Source organism: Dicentrarchus labrax, unplaced genomic scaffold (genome assembly GCF_905237075.1).
Source record: "Dicentrarchus labrax unplaced genomic scaffold, dlabrax2021, whole genome shotgun sequence".
Classification (NCBI taxonomy): Eukaryota; Metazoa; Chordata; class Actinopteri; family Moronidae; genus Dicentrarchus; species Dicentrarchus labrax.
Window position 1 is genome coordinate 16672616 of NW_026136719.1, and position 16389 is coordinate 16689004.

At 39.4% G+C, this 16389-nt stretch overlaps 1 protein-coding gene across 2 annotated transcripts in view; it reads right to left on the reverse strand.

Moving 5' to 3' along the window:
* mrvi1 (murine retrovirus integration site 1 homolog) overlaps positions 1–16389 on the reverse strand; it is a 26346-nt gene continuing 9957 nt past the window's right edge. Inside the window, exons 4-23 of one of the 2 annotated variants that reach the window (XM_051380377.1) lie at positions 15558–15776; positions 13345–13451; positions 13204–13265; positions 12190–12363; positions 11892–11969; positions 11709–11752; positions 11368–11424; positions 9918–10367; positions 9659–9737; positions 8531–8651; positions 8335–8365; positions 6696–6836; positions 6342–6473; positions 4617–4770; positions 4307–4356; positions 3459–3617; positions 3012–3073; positions 2290–2412; positions 1853–1981; positions 1–954 (exon numbers count right to left, since the gene is read on the reverse strand). In XM_051380377.1, coding sequence (XP_051236337.1) covers positions 792–954; positions 1853–1981; positions 2290–2412; positions 3012–3073; positions 3459–3617; positions 4307–4356; positions 4617–4770; positions 6342–6473; positions 6696–6836; positions 8335–8365; positions 8531–8651; positions 9659–9737; positions 9918–10367; positions 11368–11424; positions 11709–11752; positions 11892–11969; positions 12190–12363; positions 13204–13265; positions 13345–13451; positions 15558–15776 — 2535 coding nt within the window. In that variant the 3' untranslated portion in view covers positions 1–791. The remainder of the gene's footprint in view (positions 955–1852; positions 1982–2289; positions 2413–3011; positions 3074–3458; positions 3618–4306; positions 4357–4616; positions 4771–6341; positions 6474–6695; positions 6837–8334; positions 8366–8530; positions 8652–9658; positions 9738–9917; positions 10368–11367; positions 11425–11708; positions 11753–11891; positions 11970–12189; positions 12364–13203; positions 13266–13344; positions 13452–15557; positions 15777–16389) is intronic. The other variant, XM_051380378.1, reaches the window with a different exon arrangement.

Here is a 16389-nt window from a genome sequence, read left to right on the forward strand (position 1 = left end):
TGTTTTCAGGCACCTTTATTTAAAGGTGAAGTGGCAAAACATAAAATCTACAGAGAACAAACAACACATGTGCAAAGAAGATAAAAACAAGCCTCATGCCATCTAAACAGTGCTCTCATACAAGAAGGAAATCTCTCAGTGCTCTGAAGACACAATCCAAAATGGCACAAATGAGAACCATCAGCTGCAAAATATTGCACTTAAGGAACTACACTGGAATGTGCTTATATCTTAAAGTCTTTAAATACACATTATAGAAATTAAACAAAAAATAAAAACATTCCTTTGTTTTCTATATCTTTATATATCAATTCAAAATCTCTCTGGAGTTTTATTATCCACTGGACCGGAGAGATTATACTTTAACATTAGAGTGTAGATAAATACACACTTTTTCCATTGCGTCATTTAATGGAAATATTTCATCATCAAGATGAACCTAAAACAGAACAAATCATTAGGTATGCATCTAATTTAAATATATATAGTTATATATTATCACACTATATAATTGGTCCCTAAACAGATTTTCTTTTTCTCTCAATTCCTCAATCCAAACGAAATTATAACTTAATGCTGTTAAAGGCAACATTATCCATAAAGCCTCCCAAAACGTCTTTGGCCCTCGAGAGTCAGGGTCATTGATTCAAGTGAGTTCGAGCGTGGTGATATGGTAAACTGACAGAGACAAGAGGACAACTGCCGTCTCCGTTATTCTGTTCTGTTCTTTGGTTGTGCTGCTACACTTAGTCCAAAGCTCTTCATCTTTCCTCGCACAAGTCGTTTTCTGCTTACGTGTCCTCACGTCTGTTGTAGTAGTCACTGAAGAATGTAAAAATACTGATAACCAGACACATCACCACAAACAGTGTCAGGGCGATCCAGAGTAGACGCCGACTCAAGGAAATCCTGGGAAGAAAACGACCAAGAAGAACCAGGACCTCCTCCATCCTCCTGCGAAGATATATATCTCATATTGTCATTGCTGTCAACTGTTTTATATATCTACTCAAATACAATAATAGGAGTTTCTTTCATGACAGATATGTGGCTTCAAATCATCCATGTATTTCTATTTAAACCTACTACAAGGAGATTTTAACTGGTTATGAAACTCTATATGACCCACATAAACAAACGAGACCATCAGTGAGACGACTGGCTATTTCTATATAGTTATTCTTAATGCTGGCCACTGGGTAAGATTCAGCTGCATTCCCCCTTGAAATCAATGAATGAGACAGTGGAAACCTTACCGCTTTTGTCCACAGGGGACGCCAGAATCAACACAAAATTAAAGTTCCTGGTTGAAATTATTTATACATTCAAAGATATTTTCACTACTTTGATTCCCTCACGTTTACTCCATTGGATCAAATGTCACCCTTTTCTTTTTTTATGTTTTATAGTTGGTGGATAATCATATGCAAATTATGTAGAGCTACATAAAGACTGTCTGTCTCATAGTGTTTGTGATATCAATGTCAGTGCAGCGTTAAAGAATCAAGTATAAAAAAATTAGGATCATCAACATTATTATTATCATTTCCTTACAAATGTACCATCACATACATCCAATGTTCTGCAAGTGTAATAAGTCTAATAGCTGTGCTAAATGACAAAAAACATTTTTAAAAGCAGGAGGATTGATTTAAATAGAGAAGCTCTTGATGTATTTAAACTACTTATTTGCTTATTGAGGTGTACTCTGTGTGTAGATGAGATTCATGTACGTAGTATTGCATTTTTAATGAAACTTGGAACATCTGGTCTGCTTGTGTCTTTGCTATCAAAGAACAACATACAAAAGATTCTGCTTATTTCTTTTTATAAGGCAGCAGATTCAGTTTACCTGGTTGTTTTTATTTTCTTTCCACTCTCTTCATCTTTATTTTTCACTTCCAGCTGTTTCTCTTCAGCATTTTTCTCTTCATTCTTCTCCTCTTGCAGCACTTTATTTTGCTTCAGTCCGTCTTGGAAGCTGCATGTGAAATGTTTATATTTACCAGCAAGATCTAAAATTAAACAGTAGTAAGATTCCAGAAATACTGATGTTCTATCATCAGGCCATAACTAGGAATGTAGAATTTATTATGATCACTGTAAATGTCTCAAAGTCTCTGTATACTAAATATTATATACATGAGAAAATTCACCTGTACAACAACAACATACCTGATGGGTCCCATAAATGTAGTGATTTATGATGAGCAACAACAGTGTTTATCATACAATGTGTGTGTATGTGTGTGTGTGTGTGTATTTAAAGACCAGGAGAGAAGGACTCACCCTTTATTATACGCCTCCTCCTCGATCTTTGCCTTGAGCTCAGCTCTGATCTCGGCTCTGATCTCCTCTAAGTTGACTGAAGGCTTGGCTGGCTCACTTTCCTGCTCCGACACGCTCTTTCCACTGCATTGTTTCAAATGGGAAAGAACAGTCAGCCTTGGACAGCACCACATCACAACACCACGGCCTTGTCTTATAATGGACAAGCTGCGGCACTGGCTGAGTGGTATGGCGAGTATGAACGTAAAAAAAATGGAGCTGGCACTTTGCACATTTGTTATTGCTATTCTCGTCTCCTTAAGGAACATCTAGCTCAGACACTTGAGAGCTCTACTTTATAACCAGGATATGATTGGAGCCTGGTGCCTGGACTTTGTCAAACCCTTGCACAAATGTTTAGATTACGACCCAGGATAGCGTATCCATCAACTGCAGCAGGGTTTGATTATTTTCTATGCTTTCAGGGTTATTTTCATCTCACTGTGGCTTTCTCTGGGCTTTAAGAGACATCCTGAAGGTCACACAAACAAGCTAGGTCCCACTGCAGCACAAAATGCTTCGGATAAGAATGATTACAAGTTCAGGCTTGTTTTGGCCCATTGTTTCAAGGACTGTGTGGTGACCTTGGGAATCAACAATGGTATGTATATGTACTACACATGCAGTTGTCTGTGTGTGTGTGTGTGTGTGTAGACCAAACAGTACAAGTATACAAAGCATACCATTCTGCTGCTGGTTGTGCCGTCTCTGTGGGAGCATTGCCTTTCACATCATTTGCTTCACACTAAAGAGGAGAGAGTTGAATATTGTTAAGAATATAATATTGATTGATTTCTAACAATATTAAACATTTAACAGCTGTGACAGAAGTATCAACATCCTTTACTTTAGCAAAAGTATAGATACCACAGTGTAAAAATACTTTACTTTAACATTACAACTTAAAGCCCTGCATTTAAAATCCTACTTAAGTAAAAGTACAGAAGTATTATGAGCTAAATGTACTTAAGTACCACTGCAAAACAATTAAACCATCAGAGAAGTTTAGAGTAAATTAGAGGGAAAAAAATGAGCCTGAGAGAGTCATTGACAGTATATAGAAGGTGTCACTTCATTGAAAGCCTGATATGTCAGTCCCCATCATTTCCTGACAGGACAGGAAGACCTACCAGAACAGGAAGAGCAGCACTAGAGGTGGGTCCCATGATGGGGCCTGGGCCTGGTCCCGGGCCAGGCCCTGGGCTGGCTGTGGCTGGAGTCTGACCTGGGATATTCAGGAGGTTAAACTTAGGCACCACCGCTACGCTAACCCTACGCCTGGGCAGAGCCTAGAGAGGAGACAGAACATGGAAAAATTAGGGATGTTTAATTTTTGGACATTTACAAATTACAAAGACATGATGATGTCACTGAAAGAAGAGACTCATGGTTCATACAAAACAACAGGACAGCATATGGACATTTTAGTCATGGTAGCAGCTAGGGATGGCAATGTTAGTTTGTCAGATGATTGGTTCACCACTTTGGTTCAGATTGAATAACCTCTGTGAATACTGGATAGATAGATGAATAGGAATCAAGATATTTTGCAGCCGACAGTAATTCATGGTCCCTAGAGGGGGTGTCCTAATGACTTTGTTTTGATTGCTATAAAATTTCTTGCAGACATTTATGTTCCCTTCAGGATGAATTGTAATAACTTTAGTGATCCACTGACTTTTCATCAAATGCCATAATCAGGTTACATTTTAAAACTAAAACATCAACCCATCAGTCTCAGTTGTATTTTGCGTTTAATGGTAATAAGCTAATGTTAGCATGCTAGCAACTTAAACTAAGATAGTGAACATGGTAGACATTATATCTGCTTAGCATCAGCACATTAGCTTTGTCATTGTGAGCGTGTTGCAACACAAATACACTAAAAAGTCTTAAAACCATATGAAATGATTAAGAAATTATGCAAATTAATAAAAGAGCTGTTGTGATTGTAACTCAGAAAAACTTAAGAGCTCACCTTTCCAAGGGTGAGGGACATTGATCTTGATGGCCTTGGAACTCCATCATCTTTATAAAGACAGACAAAGAAACACTAAAGCATTAATTTCATGCTGTTCTGAAGCTGAAGGTTTATTCTTACAGAGCAAAGGAGCAGCAAGGCTAAGACAAGGTGCTTCATCAAACCCTTGCCTGAATAAATAACGTTTAAATATAATTTCCATTAACAAGCATGAAACCCTCTGCAGAGTAAAAACGTAATATTAGGTTAGCTGAGTTTCATTCTTTTCCCGTGGTGAATCTGAACCTGGTCTCCAGTGTAGTCTTACCCCCAGTGTCTACAGACCCTCCATAACAGCGATTTGAGTTCTGGTTGGCCAGCTTCTTAAACTCCATCAGCTCTGCATGGTCCTTCTCATATGTCCTCTTCAGATTTTCCACATATTGCATCATGACCTCAGTGGCCTTGTTCATACGTTTCTCCTGTTGCGCAATGAAAAGTCAGTCAGTAAAAGCCAGCGAGAGTATGAACAAATGCTTATTTATGGAAGGAGCAAAACAATAGTAAAAACAACCAAACCTCTATTTTTACTCAATACATTTATAGCTATCCAACCTACATCAGACTTGTCCCATCAGATCACTTAGTTTTAGGTTAAAATGTGTGTTTTTAAAGCCAACTTAATCATTTTTTGGCCACTAGGGGTCAGACAAGTTACAAGACAATCTTATAGACATACAGTCCTGGTATAGATAGCTAGTAACTGTCTACTAACACATCCAGCGGACACAGAATCATTTATTTACCCATTAGCGCCATAATTTTGGCCACCTAATGAACAGAAGTCAAATATTGAGTCACTTATTCTTTCTTTTATAGTTTGGTCTCCCCTTACTCCTGAGAAACATATCTGGCTCTTAAGCTTAATACAACTTTTTTCACAAGCTAGTAACAAGCTGTTTGGTGTTGGGCAGGTAGCGTACAGTGGGCTGGAAACAGGGTTGATGAATGCAGTCAGACTGCACCATACAGTAAAATGGGTCATAAAACCAAAACAATGAAGCTAAAAGAGCTAAAAAATTTCCATTGAGCTGCAAAGTTTGGTGATAACTCTCTGTGGTTCAAACTTCTTTGATGTTACAAGCAGTTATTTGATTCTTCTTCTTGTTTCTACAAAAAAAAAAAAATCACATCTTTCTGGTGACATGTTGAAAAGACATATGCACAGAACTCATGGACAGAAATATTCTTTAAAAATTCCTTTATATAGTATGTGATATAAAGACGCCAAGGACTATCACACACCTTAGTTATTATTTGCAAATGGCAAATGGACTTATTTATAGAGTGCTTTTCTGGTCTACTGACCACGTAACGTGCTTTACAACACTTGTTACATCCACCCACATTCACACACACATACACTGATGGCAGAGGCTGCCGTGCAAGGTGCCAACTCCATTAGAAGCGATTCATCGCTTCCTATCCAAAGTGCTTCCGATGATACTAAACTCACCCACTTGGGGCTCAGTATCTTGTCTGAAGACACTTTGAATGGACTGGGGAATGAGACAATCCAATCTACCACCAGAGCCACATCCAAAGTAAACCCAAACATTTAAAGAATATGTGCCATTAAATGTGTCAATAAAACAAGCTGAACGTCTCTAAAGACTTATTGTTATCTTAGCCGGATAAAAAAATGACAGCTTTAGTTTATGTGCAATTGATGGAGCCTTATAATAAGATTGTTATTAATAGATGGGCAGCAGTACAAAGAAAAGACAATAATTTATCTGAGTGGTTTGGGATTATAAATGGCTTAAGACCTTTGTACTACAAACACAGTAAATTTGCTATTAACTGTTTTTTGCTTTGGTCGGCTGGAGGTCAGCCATCAGATCAGACATCAGACAAAAATCTTCACCATAATTTTTTAAAATGCTGCCAAACAGACATTCCAGTTGCTCCAAGACATCCTGAAGAATAGAGTATCTTTAAAACAATAAGATATACAATTGTTTGTCATCTGCGTGTGTTTGTATAACTGCACCTGTCGCACAGCTCCAACTATCTCTGCTCTGCTGGAGAGCCGTGTGGCCAGTCGGTGCAGCACTGCCACTGTCTCTATGAGGCGCTGGTAGGCCTCACGCTGCTCCAGGTTCTGCCACTGTGGTGAAGTCATCTGCAAGAAACACAACAACATCTTGTTACAACTTTCTCAGGAAAGCAAAGCGTACATCAATGTCCCCTTTGTACCTGGGATTGGACTCGGACAAGATAAATATTTACTGTGTGGGACACTTCCAGGAAACATTAAGCAGATAAACGAGCACTAAAGAGCTAGAGGGAGTTCTTCTTTTCTGGTGAGTTGATCTAATATCAGCTGCTGTTTTCGAGGACTGACCTTCAGTGCTCCTTTGAATTCCTCTAGTTCTTTCTCAGTGTCTTCCTCAGTCAGGTTCCTCTCCCTCTCTGACTGTTTGAGCCGCATCTCCAGAGTGTAGTTGTCATTCCGAAATGCCAGTGACAGCTGGACAAATGCGTTCTGTGGGGAGGAAGTTACTGCAATGTAACACACTGAGAATGGTCCATTAAACAGCACATTAAATACAGATAAGCTGCTGGTGATGGAAACACACCAACTCAGTGGAATATATCAGAGGAATCCACAGAAAACTCTCCCACAGTACAGCACACTTGAGAGTGTGGTTGTTTACATAATACCAATAATTTTTTATTGGATAACGTGTGAGGGAGAATCAAGCAGCCCTGAGATCAGCACGGGGAAACAAGCTGTGATTCTGACATTTGACCTCTTGATGTTTTGCTGTGTTGATCAAAGCCAGTCTGCACAGTTTTCCAACATACATGGGTCATGGCTGAGAGGAAATATATGACCTCTGACTGTCCTGATGCAGATGCATCCCAGAGGGAGCAGTGAGAGGGGCCACAGCCCGCGCCTGACAGCGTCACTAGTGTTTGCATTTTCTCCACAGGAAATCACTCTTAGTCTCTTTGGTCTGATCAGGAACAGAAAAAACTTTCCTGTTGACAAAACTCCGCCAAATCCAGGCAATTTTATGACTGTGTAATTAGCTACTTTGGTAACAAAACAGGTTGTTATAAACACAGGCTAGACACGTGGCCAACTGTTCAAGTGAGTGGAACAATACATCTGGCCGCACTGTTGGAAGCAGTGTTTGAACACAATTTACTGCTCGAAGCAAACAGATTACAGTTGGTGTTCAATTTTATGACCCATTGTAAGTACACAGTTAAATACTGTGGAGCATTTAAATTCAATATTAAAGTGAATATAGATTTCTTTGGATAGCAAAGCATAACATAAAGCAAATTATAATAGATTTTTTGCTATTTAAGTTGTGTTTAGGTATTAAATAACTGTATTTTTAATTAAGTTGAGTCCCTTACTACTATTCAAGTCAATTACTTTGTGAAATGTTCAATTATTAAAGGAATAGTTTGACAATTTGGGAAATATATCTGTGCTTGCTGGACGAGAGTTAGATGAGAAGATGTCACTCTCTCACTCACACGTCTGTACAGTAAATATGAAACTACCACCAGCAACCGTAGCACAAAGGCTAGAAACAGCTGGCTTGGCTCATGAAACATCAAATTGTAATTTTTACACTTACATTTTTGAACAGATGAAACCAACAAGACATAACATGTTAATTAGCACGGTTAAAAGGTACTGTAAGTAGATTTTTGTTATCTTTGTACAGAGCCAAGCTAACTGTTTCCCCCTGTTTACAGTCTTAATGCTAAACTAAGCAAAACACTGACTGACTCCAGCACTCTCGACAAGGAAGCAAATAAGTAGGCCCCACAGTATTTCCCAAAGGACAAGCAAAGCACCACAGAAAAACAAAATCAACTGTAGCATGTATGGACAAAGTACTGAACATTAAAGGAAAAAATGTGGAAGTGGTTAGTGAAAGAAATCACTTTGTATCATACTTTTCAGAAGAAATAATGTGTGAAAATCACCCAAAAACCTGCATAGATCAGATACCAACCTCAACTTCTTTTTCTGTGAGTGGGGGTGCACTGGAATAAAATCAAAGAAGAACTGTTAGTACGGTAAGTATTGTACATACAGTATTTGTACACTGTAAAGTTAAGATTTAAGGAGGGTTACGTTTGAGCGATTAGAAAGAAAAAATTAGGAAAAAGGTCAAATTTAACTTAAGTAGCAGTTAATTTGTTACGCACCAGCCTGGTAGACCTCGGTGTAGTTTGAGTTTTCTCAGCATCACATCTGAAATGTTTGGCATGGCGTCAGACTTCTCCCTCGCCTCCTCACTACTGGCTGAGTTTGCACAGGTTGTAGGACCTGCAGACAAATTGTTGCATAAATTAGATTTGAAGAGAGGTTTTGATTCAAGTTCAGGGTAAGTTATTGGTAAAGTCCTGTCTTAATGTGCTTTTGTGTGCAAAACCAGACGTCTTACAGTGACCATGTAACTTTGAGTGCAGCCACTGTGCCAACTAGAGGTCAATGATGAATACTCAAATGTAACAGAAGTGTTGCACAAATAAAGAAGAGTCATAAAGTCAGTGAACTGATTCAGTAATGTCAGTTACTGTACACACCAAAGTCTAGTTTGCTAACATCATACGCAGTGGTCATACCAGACCATGTTTGGTTGTAACATTGAAACCCCTGAGTGTGTTGAATAATTTCCTATATATTCAACTGTTTCATTTGTGAAAAGAAGGTGTTATTTGTTCTTTCAAGTGACATAGTGTGACTTTAAGGTCTCGAAATGCTGTCCTTTAAAATACAATGAATTTAATTGTACAATTGTACAGTTTCCTTTAAAGCTATGTTGATAGTTAATAGATTTTATTAGGTCACAACTTGACACTTGAAAACTTTGGCTTTCTCAAATGTTGAATCTTTAGACTGTCATGTCTCAACACAATCAAATAAAGTAGTCCAAGTAAAGTCTCAAGTTTAAATTTTGGGGACTTTAGTCTGACTCAAGTCCAAGTCTTAAGCCTACAGCTCTGTCTCTTTCCAAAACAAAACACAAAATAACTAAAATCATTTCCTCATTTCATCTTCCACAGATGGACTATGGCTCACCTGCTTTCACAATCATGCCATCTGCTGATAGAAAATGAAAACAGCATTTATTTCTCTGTTATGAGGTTGCCAGTAAATGGGTGGCACAGAGGAAAAAAACCACAAGAACAGATGATCATCATCATAATTTTCTGACTGGAACAGATTTTCCCTGAGATTCAGGAAGTGCACACCCATGGCGACATTGCTAAATGTACTGCTGTGAGTACTTTCTGTCTTACATGGACAAGAGGGCAAATAAGGACTGTTACCTTTTTCCTGTTCAGCAGCTTCACTCAAGTCTGGTAACTTGGATCCCACTATGCTTTGGTTACGCATCAGCTTGTGCTCCTGTATACACACACACACACACACACACACACACACACACACACACACACACACACACACACACACACACACACACACACACACACACACACACAAGAACAAAGTCTGTCTTTCTTATAACATTTTACAAAAGCAGGCAGTAATGACAGTAACCAGTGATCTGCTCAACAAATGCTTTACCTCTTTGAGTTTAGACAGCTTATGTACACCCCCTGGCTGGGTGGGGAGGTCCTTGTACCCTGAAGATTTAAAGACAGCATCCCTGGGCTTGTCTGAGAAGGTATCCTCTGGTGTGGGAGGAAAACTCGGGGCTCCATTTCTAGAATTAAGGCTGCCTACAGCGTCCCAGGAAACAGCCCTCATTAGTGGAGGGAAGGCCCCAATCGTCTTGATCTCTGCTGTACAGGGGGCTTGTTGAGTAGGGGGGCGGGGGACAGGCTTGGCCACCCCTGTGGCTGGGGCTTGGTTGGAGTTTCGGCTAGCTCCCTCATCCCCTTTACTGACTGTTGGAGGACTCTTAGGTACAGCAGGATCACAGTTCTCCTTTTGAACAGCAAAACGGGGTGTTAGAGTCCCAGAGGACACTTTCCTCTTCTCAGTGGGCTTCCAATCCACCAAAAGTCTGTTGCCCTGAAGTTGAAGTGAGATAATGACTATTATTAATATGTTTCGCATCCCTATTGTAATATTTGAATTACAATTCCATATTTGTATTGATAAGTTATGTAATAAACTGCTGCACACTGTCAGTACCTTCAACAGGCATTAAACTTAAAGACACTGAAACAAGAGTTTACAGTCATATTAGTGGCCCTGTGAGGCTGTACTTAGGCATACTAGTGCTTTGAGCTAATTGCTAACTAGCATCATCACACTCATAACAAATTTATGCTGAGGGGAGTGTGAATGTCTGTACCAAATGTCATGGCAAACCATCCAATTGTTGTCAAGACATTTCACTAAAAACCACTAATGTCAAACACATGGTGGCACTGGAGGAAAAGTCAGGATATCAGCGAAGTTAGTAGGGAACCATGAATGTCTGTACAAAGTTTGTGCAATCCATCCTGTAGATGTTGACATATTTAGGGATATTTCTAGGGATGAGTGAATGTTTGCAATTAAAAATGTCATTCTCAAATATTTAGATGTTTTTTCCTGACAAAGGTCTACGAGTGAAATGTTAACATAGGGTTGACAGTGTGCAGGTGTTGACTACATACCGTTCTATCAGGTGTGCATTAGACAATATTAAGTGTAACATCTGTGTTAAAGGTCCAGTGTGTAACATTTAGGAGGCTCTATTGGCAGAAATGGAATTATCATATTCATAGGTATATTGTCATTAGTGTATAATCACCTTAAAATAATAATTGTTGTACTTTATGTACATTAAAATGAGTCTTTTATATCTACAGACGCAGCGGGTCGCCTTCCATGGAGGCCACCATGTTGAAGTGCAGAACTGACAAACCAAACACTGGCTCTAGATAAGGGTGCTCGCATGTTTTTGTGTGTTTTGCTGCATCGAGGGAGTTGCCATCTGTAACTACACCACTAGATACCACTAAATCCTAGACACTGGTTCTTTAATACAAAGAAATGCAGTGAGTGAAGCTATTATTCTGACCTCCTGATCCTGAGGCGTTAAGTCATGCCGTTCTTGCACTGAAGGAACCTCCAGATGCTACACGAGAGGACAACAGATTTTATTTATAGCTGATTTTCTAGTGTTAATAAATGTATTACTTGTGTGGACCGATAAGTATTGAGTGATTTGATTAGGGCTCATTTTTAATGGTTAAGGGAAGGAAAGTCTCTGTTTCTAGAGACAGTGTTGCACAAAGGAAAAGCTCTTTACAAAAAACACCATAAAAAAGCGAAATAAAATGAACTTGAATCAAAAAATATCTGCATTACACAATCAGACCATCATGATGAATGTTGCTTTTCTAATAACAATAACTCTACCTGCCCAACCGACTGTGAGCTGACATGGGTTGCTTCTGTGGATCCTGAAAGAGCAGAAAACAACCAAAATCATTCTTGCAAACGCCAGTGGCCAGTAGGAAATAGGGTAGAAAAGTTATAAATAAATAGCTAACTAGTTCTCAGTAATGCCGAATAACCCAGACAAAGAATGAATTACATTACCAGTATGAGGAGCCACAGTCAGTGAACTGCTTCTAGATGAACATGGCGAGGATGACGGCGTTGGAGTTGGAGAAAGACCTGTGGGAAATTTGTGAATTAAACTTAACTGAATTGATGCCTAATTGAGTCCAGTGTGACTTTATCCCCTTTTGAAGTAACAAACTCAATCCAAGTGTATGAGTGTACCAGAGCATTCTCAGAAACTAAGACAATATATTACTTATACCAATCGTGTCACACTTAGGAAATAATATGCTATGTACAGTGTTTTATGAGCGTGTGTTTGTGCATTCACTACCTGTGGGCGACTCTGTGAGGCTGCCGGTGGAGCGGCGGCCGCGGCGCGTAAGGAAGCGGTCGCTGACCTTTTTGGCCTGTTCGAGCAGCTCAAGGTTCTTCTGTCGATCCTCGTCAGAGAGCTGCAGCTCTGGTAGCTGATCTTTCACCAGGTCGATCACATTACCTGTGCTGTCTGAGAAAGACAGTACACACATGTACACACAGAAAAACAAACAACATGCAGTTATAGACAAACAGGGATGTTAAACAGTAGGCTTCAGGTTGTAATCGTTTAAAAATATACATTGTAGTACATCTTTTTTAAAATTAGGCACAAAAGGGTTAACAAAGTCTGTGACTGCTTTTGGACTGGAGTCATTTGAAGAAGATATTTAAGTGGGATTCCTCCCTATAGAGCCTCATGCCAGAGAATAATTCACAGATGGATGTCAGCCAATAAATCAGGTGATGAGGGTTGGCGAAGTCAGAGATGTTTTTATCTTCCCCTCTCCTCAGAAAAGGGCAACAAGCTAAACAAGCATTTGAGGCACGTGGGAGGACACTCCGACAGATTCATCTCTCAGGACACAGATGACCAAACTTAGTTGAAATGTTGTGGATTTTGCTGTGGAGTTTCTTGTGTAACTACACAGCATAAGAGCATTATGTTTTGCTTTATTCATCCTTAAAAAGACAGATCTTTTAATAAAATGACATCAAAGCTGTTTTTGAACTGCACTTTGACAAAGAAGTAACTTTGAAAGGCCTGTATTTTTTTGTAGTGTTACAAATTTCTGCTTAAAAACAGCTTAAAACAACTGTTCAATTGTGGAAAAACACTCCAGAAAAAAATCTGCGGCTTCAATTTGGAGCTGGACTAAAGCAAATGTTGCTAATGATAACATCAAAATAGTTCTCATAGTGTTGTGGTTATCTTCAGATAATTACAGCTACAGTTGTGTGTGTGTGTGTGTGTGTGTGTGTGTGTGTGTGTGTGTGTGTGTGTTTCTGTGTGTGTATAGGGTTTACCCACCGACTGTTGTGATGGGTCCTCCAGATGAGTTTCTAGCCAGGCGAGCTCTGGGACTGTGTGGCCTGAGAGAGGAAGCAGTAATGATTCAGACACAATGTCCCTGTTTACAGTCATTCAGTGTTTAAGATGGTGGACGATTACCTGGCCGGCTCGAGGGGTCGTCCATCTTGTTGGACAATAGTGGCCTGCTGTGGGTAGACGATGGTGGGGGCAGTCATGACGATAGCTCGACTTTCACCTGGTGCAGACTGAGTAAAACAGAAAACACATGTCAAAGATATAGATGTACTGTAGGAATTAAACTGGAAAACATTTATAGAATATCAAGAATTTAGGTGGGACTGACCCGGTATGGAGCCCTGAGGCAAAATTGAGTAGTGGACCCCCATAGACCACCTAGTTTATCTAATTCACTGTGCATTATATATGTATTGTGTTACTTTAAAGTGGCTATAATGGATACTTTAATGATTACAATGTATTAAATAATAATGAAAACAATGTGATAATGTGGCTTATAGTCATGATCCTGATCTGTTCATCAGAGCATTGCAGCGATTTATAACTTCCTTTCCCTAAAGTTGGGGATTCACAAGAGACACATTCTTAAGAAAATGATAAAGATCGAAGCGGCAGGGTGCTGAGACATCTTGACTTCTAGACTGCTACTAGATCCTACACTTCCCACAATGCTGCTCATTGGCATCTTTCTTTCAGTAGCAACTCCCCCCTTCCCTCTTAAAGGGCAACTTCTTTAAAACCCCACAGAACACATTATTCTGCAGGCTGAATTGTACTCCTAGTGATGAGTGAACTGAACTTCGTGTATTCACAAATTTCCTGTTTCATAAAAGCCCAAATCCTTGTCCAACCATCAAAGGTGCATGTAAACACTGACTGAAATCAAACACTAATTCCCTAAGAGCTCCTCTCAGAGCTTATCTTTGCACTAGGATCCTAATAAAAGGATTCCCTCTGATGGTAATGCTGTAGAAAGGCTGTGCTGTAACGAAGGTTGAGACTTTAATAGTGTTGGCATATGCCCTGAAGATTAGATTACAGAGCTTTATTACATTCTGCAGAGAAATCTTATCTATGCTGTGTGTTGACGTGTCTGTGGTGGAAGACAATGTTCTTTGAGGACTCAGAAAGCCGACCGTTTAACACTTCACTGTCTGCAGGATGTTTGGAGAATACAATTTTGAATTTGAATCTTGGGGATGTTCATTTAAATGACAAAAAGATTTCATTTCCATTTACTCCTACTGGTATAATGCTAGTTTTTTTTTTAGATGAAGTGAAGTCATCATTTGTTTATATATATTCTACCTGATGTATAATCTATATTTCAGAGATTTGTGTATAATGTGATTATGTGTGTTTGTTCTGCACATGCAACATCTTTTTGTTTGGGGGGGGGTTACTCACCCGAATCGAGAGTCTAAGTACAGAGGGTGTTGTATGATATGCAGATTGTAAAGCCCCTTGAGGCAAATTGTGATTTGTGATTTTGGGCTATATAAATAAAATCTGAAATGACTATTTATACTGCCCGAAACTACAAATCACAAATTCGCCCCAAGGGTCTTGCCAAAGTCTATACCTCAGATCTCATAGTGGCTCTACTATGGATGAGTTACTGTAAAAGACAGGCAAAGTGGCCTTCAAAGACTCATAAAACATTCAGGAATGAGTACAATCACAGAGTAATTTGTAAACATTATGTGGGAAACCACAAAAATATAAGTACAGTAGAATTCCAACTCCAGTTCACTGCTTTTTCTTCCTTGGACCACGTTTGATAGGTACTGACCACTGCAGACTAGGAACACCCCACAAGAGCTGCAGTTTTGGAGATGCTCTGATCCAGTCGTCTAGCCATCACAATTTGGTCCTTGTCAAAGTCGCTAAGATCCTCACGCTGCCCATTTTTCCTGCTTCTAACACATCAACTTTGAGGGCAAAAGGTTCACTTGCTGCCTAATATATCCCACCCACTGACAGGTACCATGATAACCAGATAATCAGTGTTATTCGCTTCACCTGTAAGTGGTCAAAATGTTATGGCTGATCGGTGAAGAATAATTACAGGGAACATTTGTAACCATAGTAAAAATGAAAAAAGTGATTGGTTGAAGGAAAAAACATTGTCCTTTCACTTACGAGGGTTTATTCATTGCTTGTACTGCTACATTCAAAGCAATATTCTGAAGACACTTTGTGTTTGAGGACAGACTTCAATAGCAACATTGATATAATTTCCTCACCAGGGCCAAATGGATTATTTAGTGTCAGTTTTTATGGCCTCACATGCTTTTATAAAAAGCAGAATACGTGACAGTGTGTGCACTCACTGTACTTGGAGAGCTGGAGGAACTGTCCAGCTCCTCGGGGGAGTCCTCCTCTTCCTCAGGCAGTGTGGGCATGGCGGGGGTGAGTGGGGGGCGTGAGCGGGTGTGGGGGAAAACAAAAGGACTCTCAGCAGCACAGGGGGCGTCAGAGAACTCCTTGAAGTTATGAACAGTTTGTTCAAGAGGAGATCCCGGCAGCAAGTGCTCCTCCTCTTCCTGGAGCTGCAAGATCATGAACAAATGAAGACACAAACACGTGTATGTTGTGCATCTGTAAGACAAATCTTATGAGAAACTGTTCCCTAACTGCAGGTAGTGAACTGGTACATTAGCTGCTGATATTTTTTGTCTGGGAAAATAAGTTGCACATGAATGGAGATTTTCTGGAGGAAGTCTTTTCTGGCTAACCACAACTAAAAAAAGATACAGTTGAACTAACAAAACCATCCCACCATAAACAAATCCCAAAATATCCTCATTCTCCATGGCCTTGGAATAGCAGTATTAGGAAATTTTCCCAACAGGCTGTTACATCAGGCACAAAAACTCCACCTTGAAACAAAACTTTCCTATGACTCAATTGTATGGCTTTTGAATTCTCATTCATTTCCAGTAAGAATGTCATGAAACATTTAACATTTTGCTTCGTTTATGCCATGAAAAATATGAAAAACTTCAAGGTATCCTGTGATACCACTATATTTTTTTGACCACTACATCTCTATGGAGCAATGTTTGTGCGAGTGGGTCCCTGTTTTGTTTATATTGTGCACATGGATACATGCAAAAATGCAGGCAACACTATTGACATCCATCTATTAATTTCACGTTATTC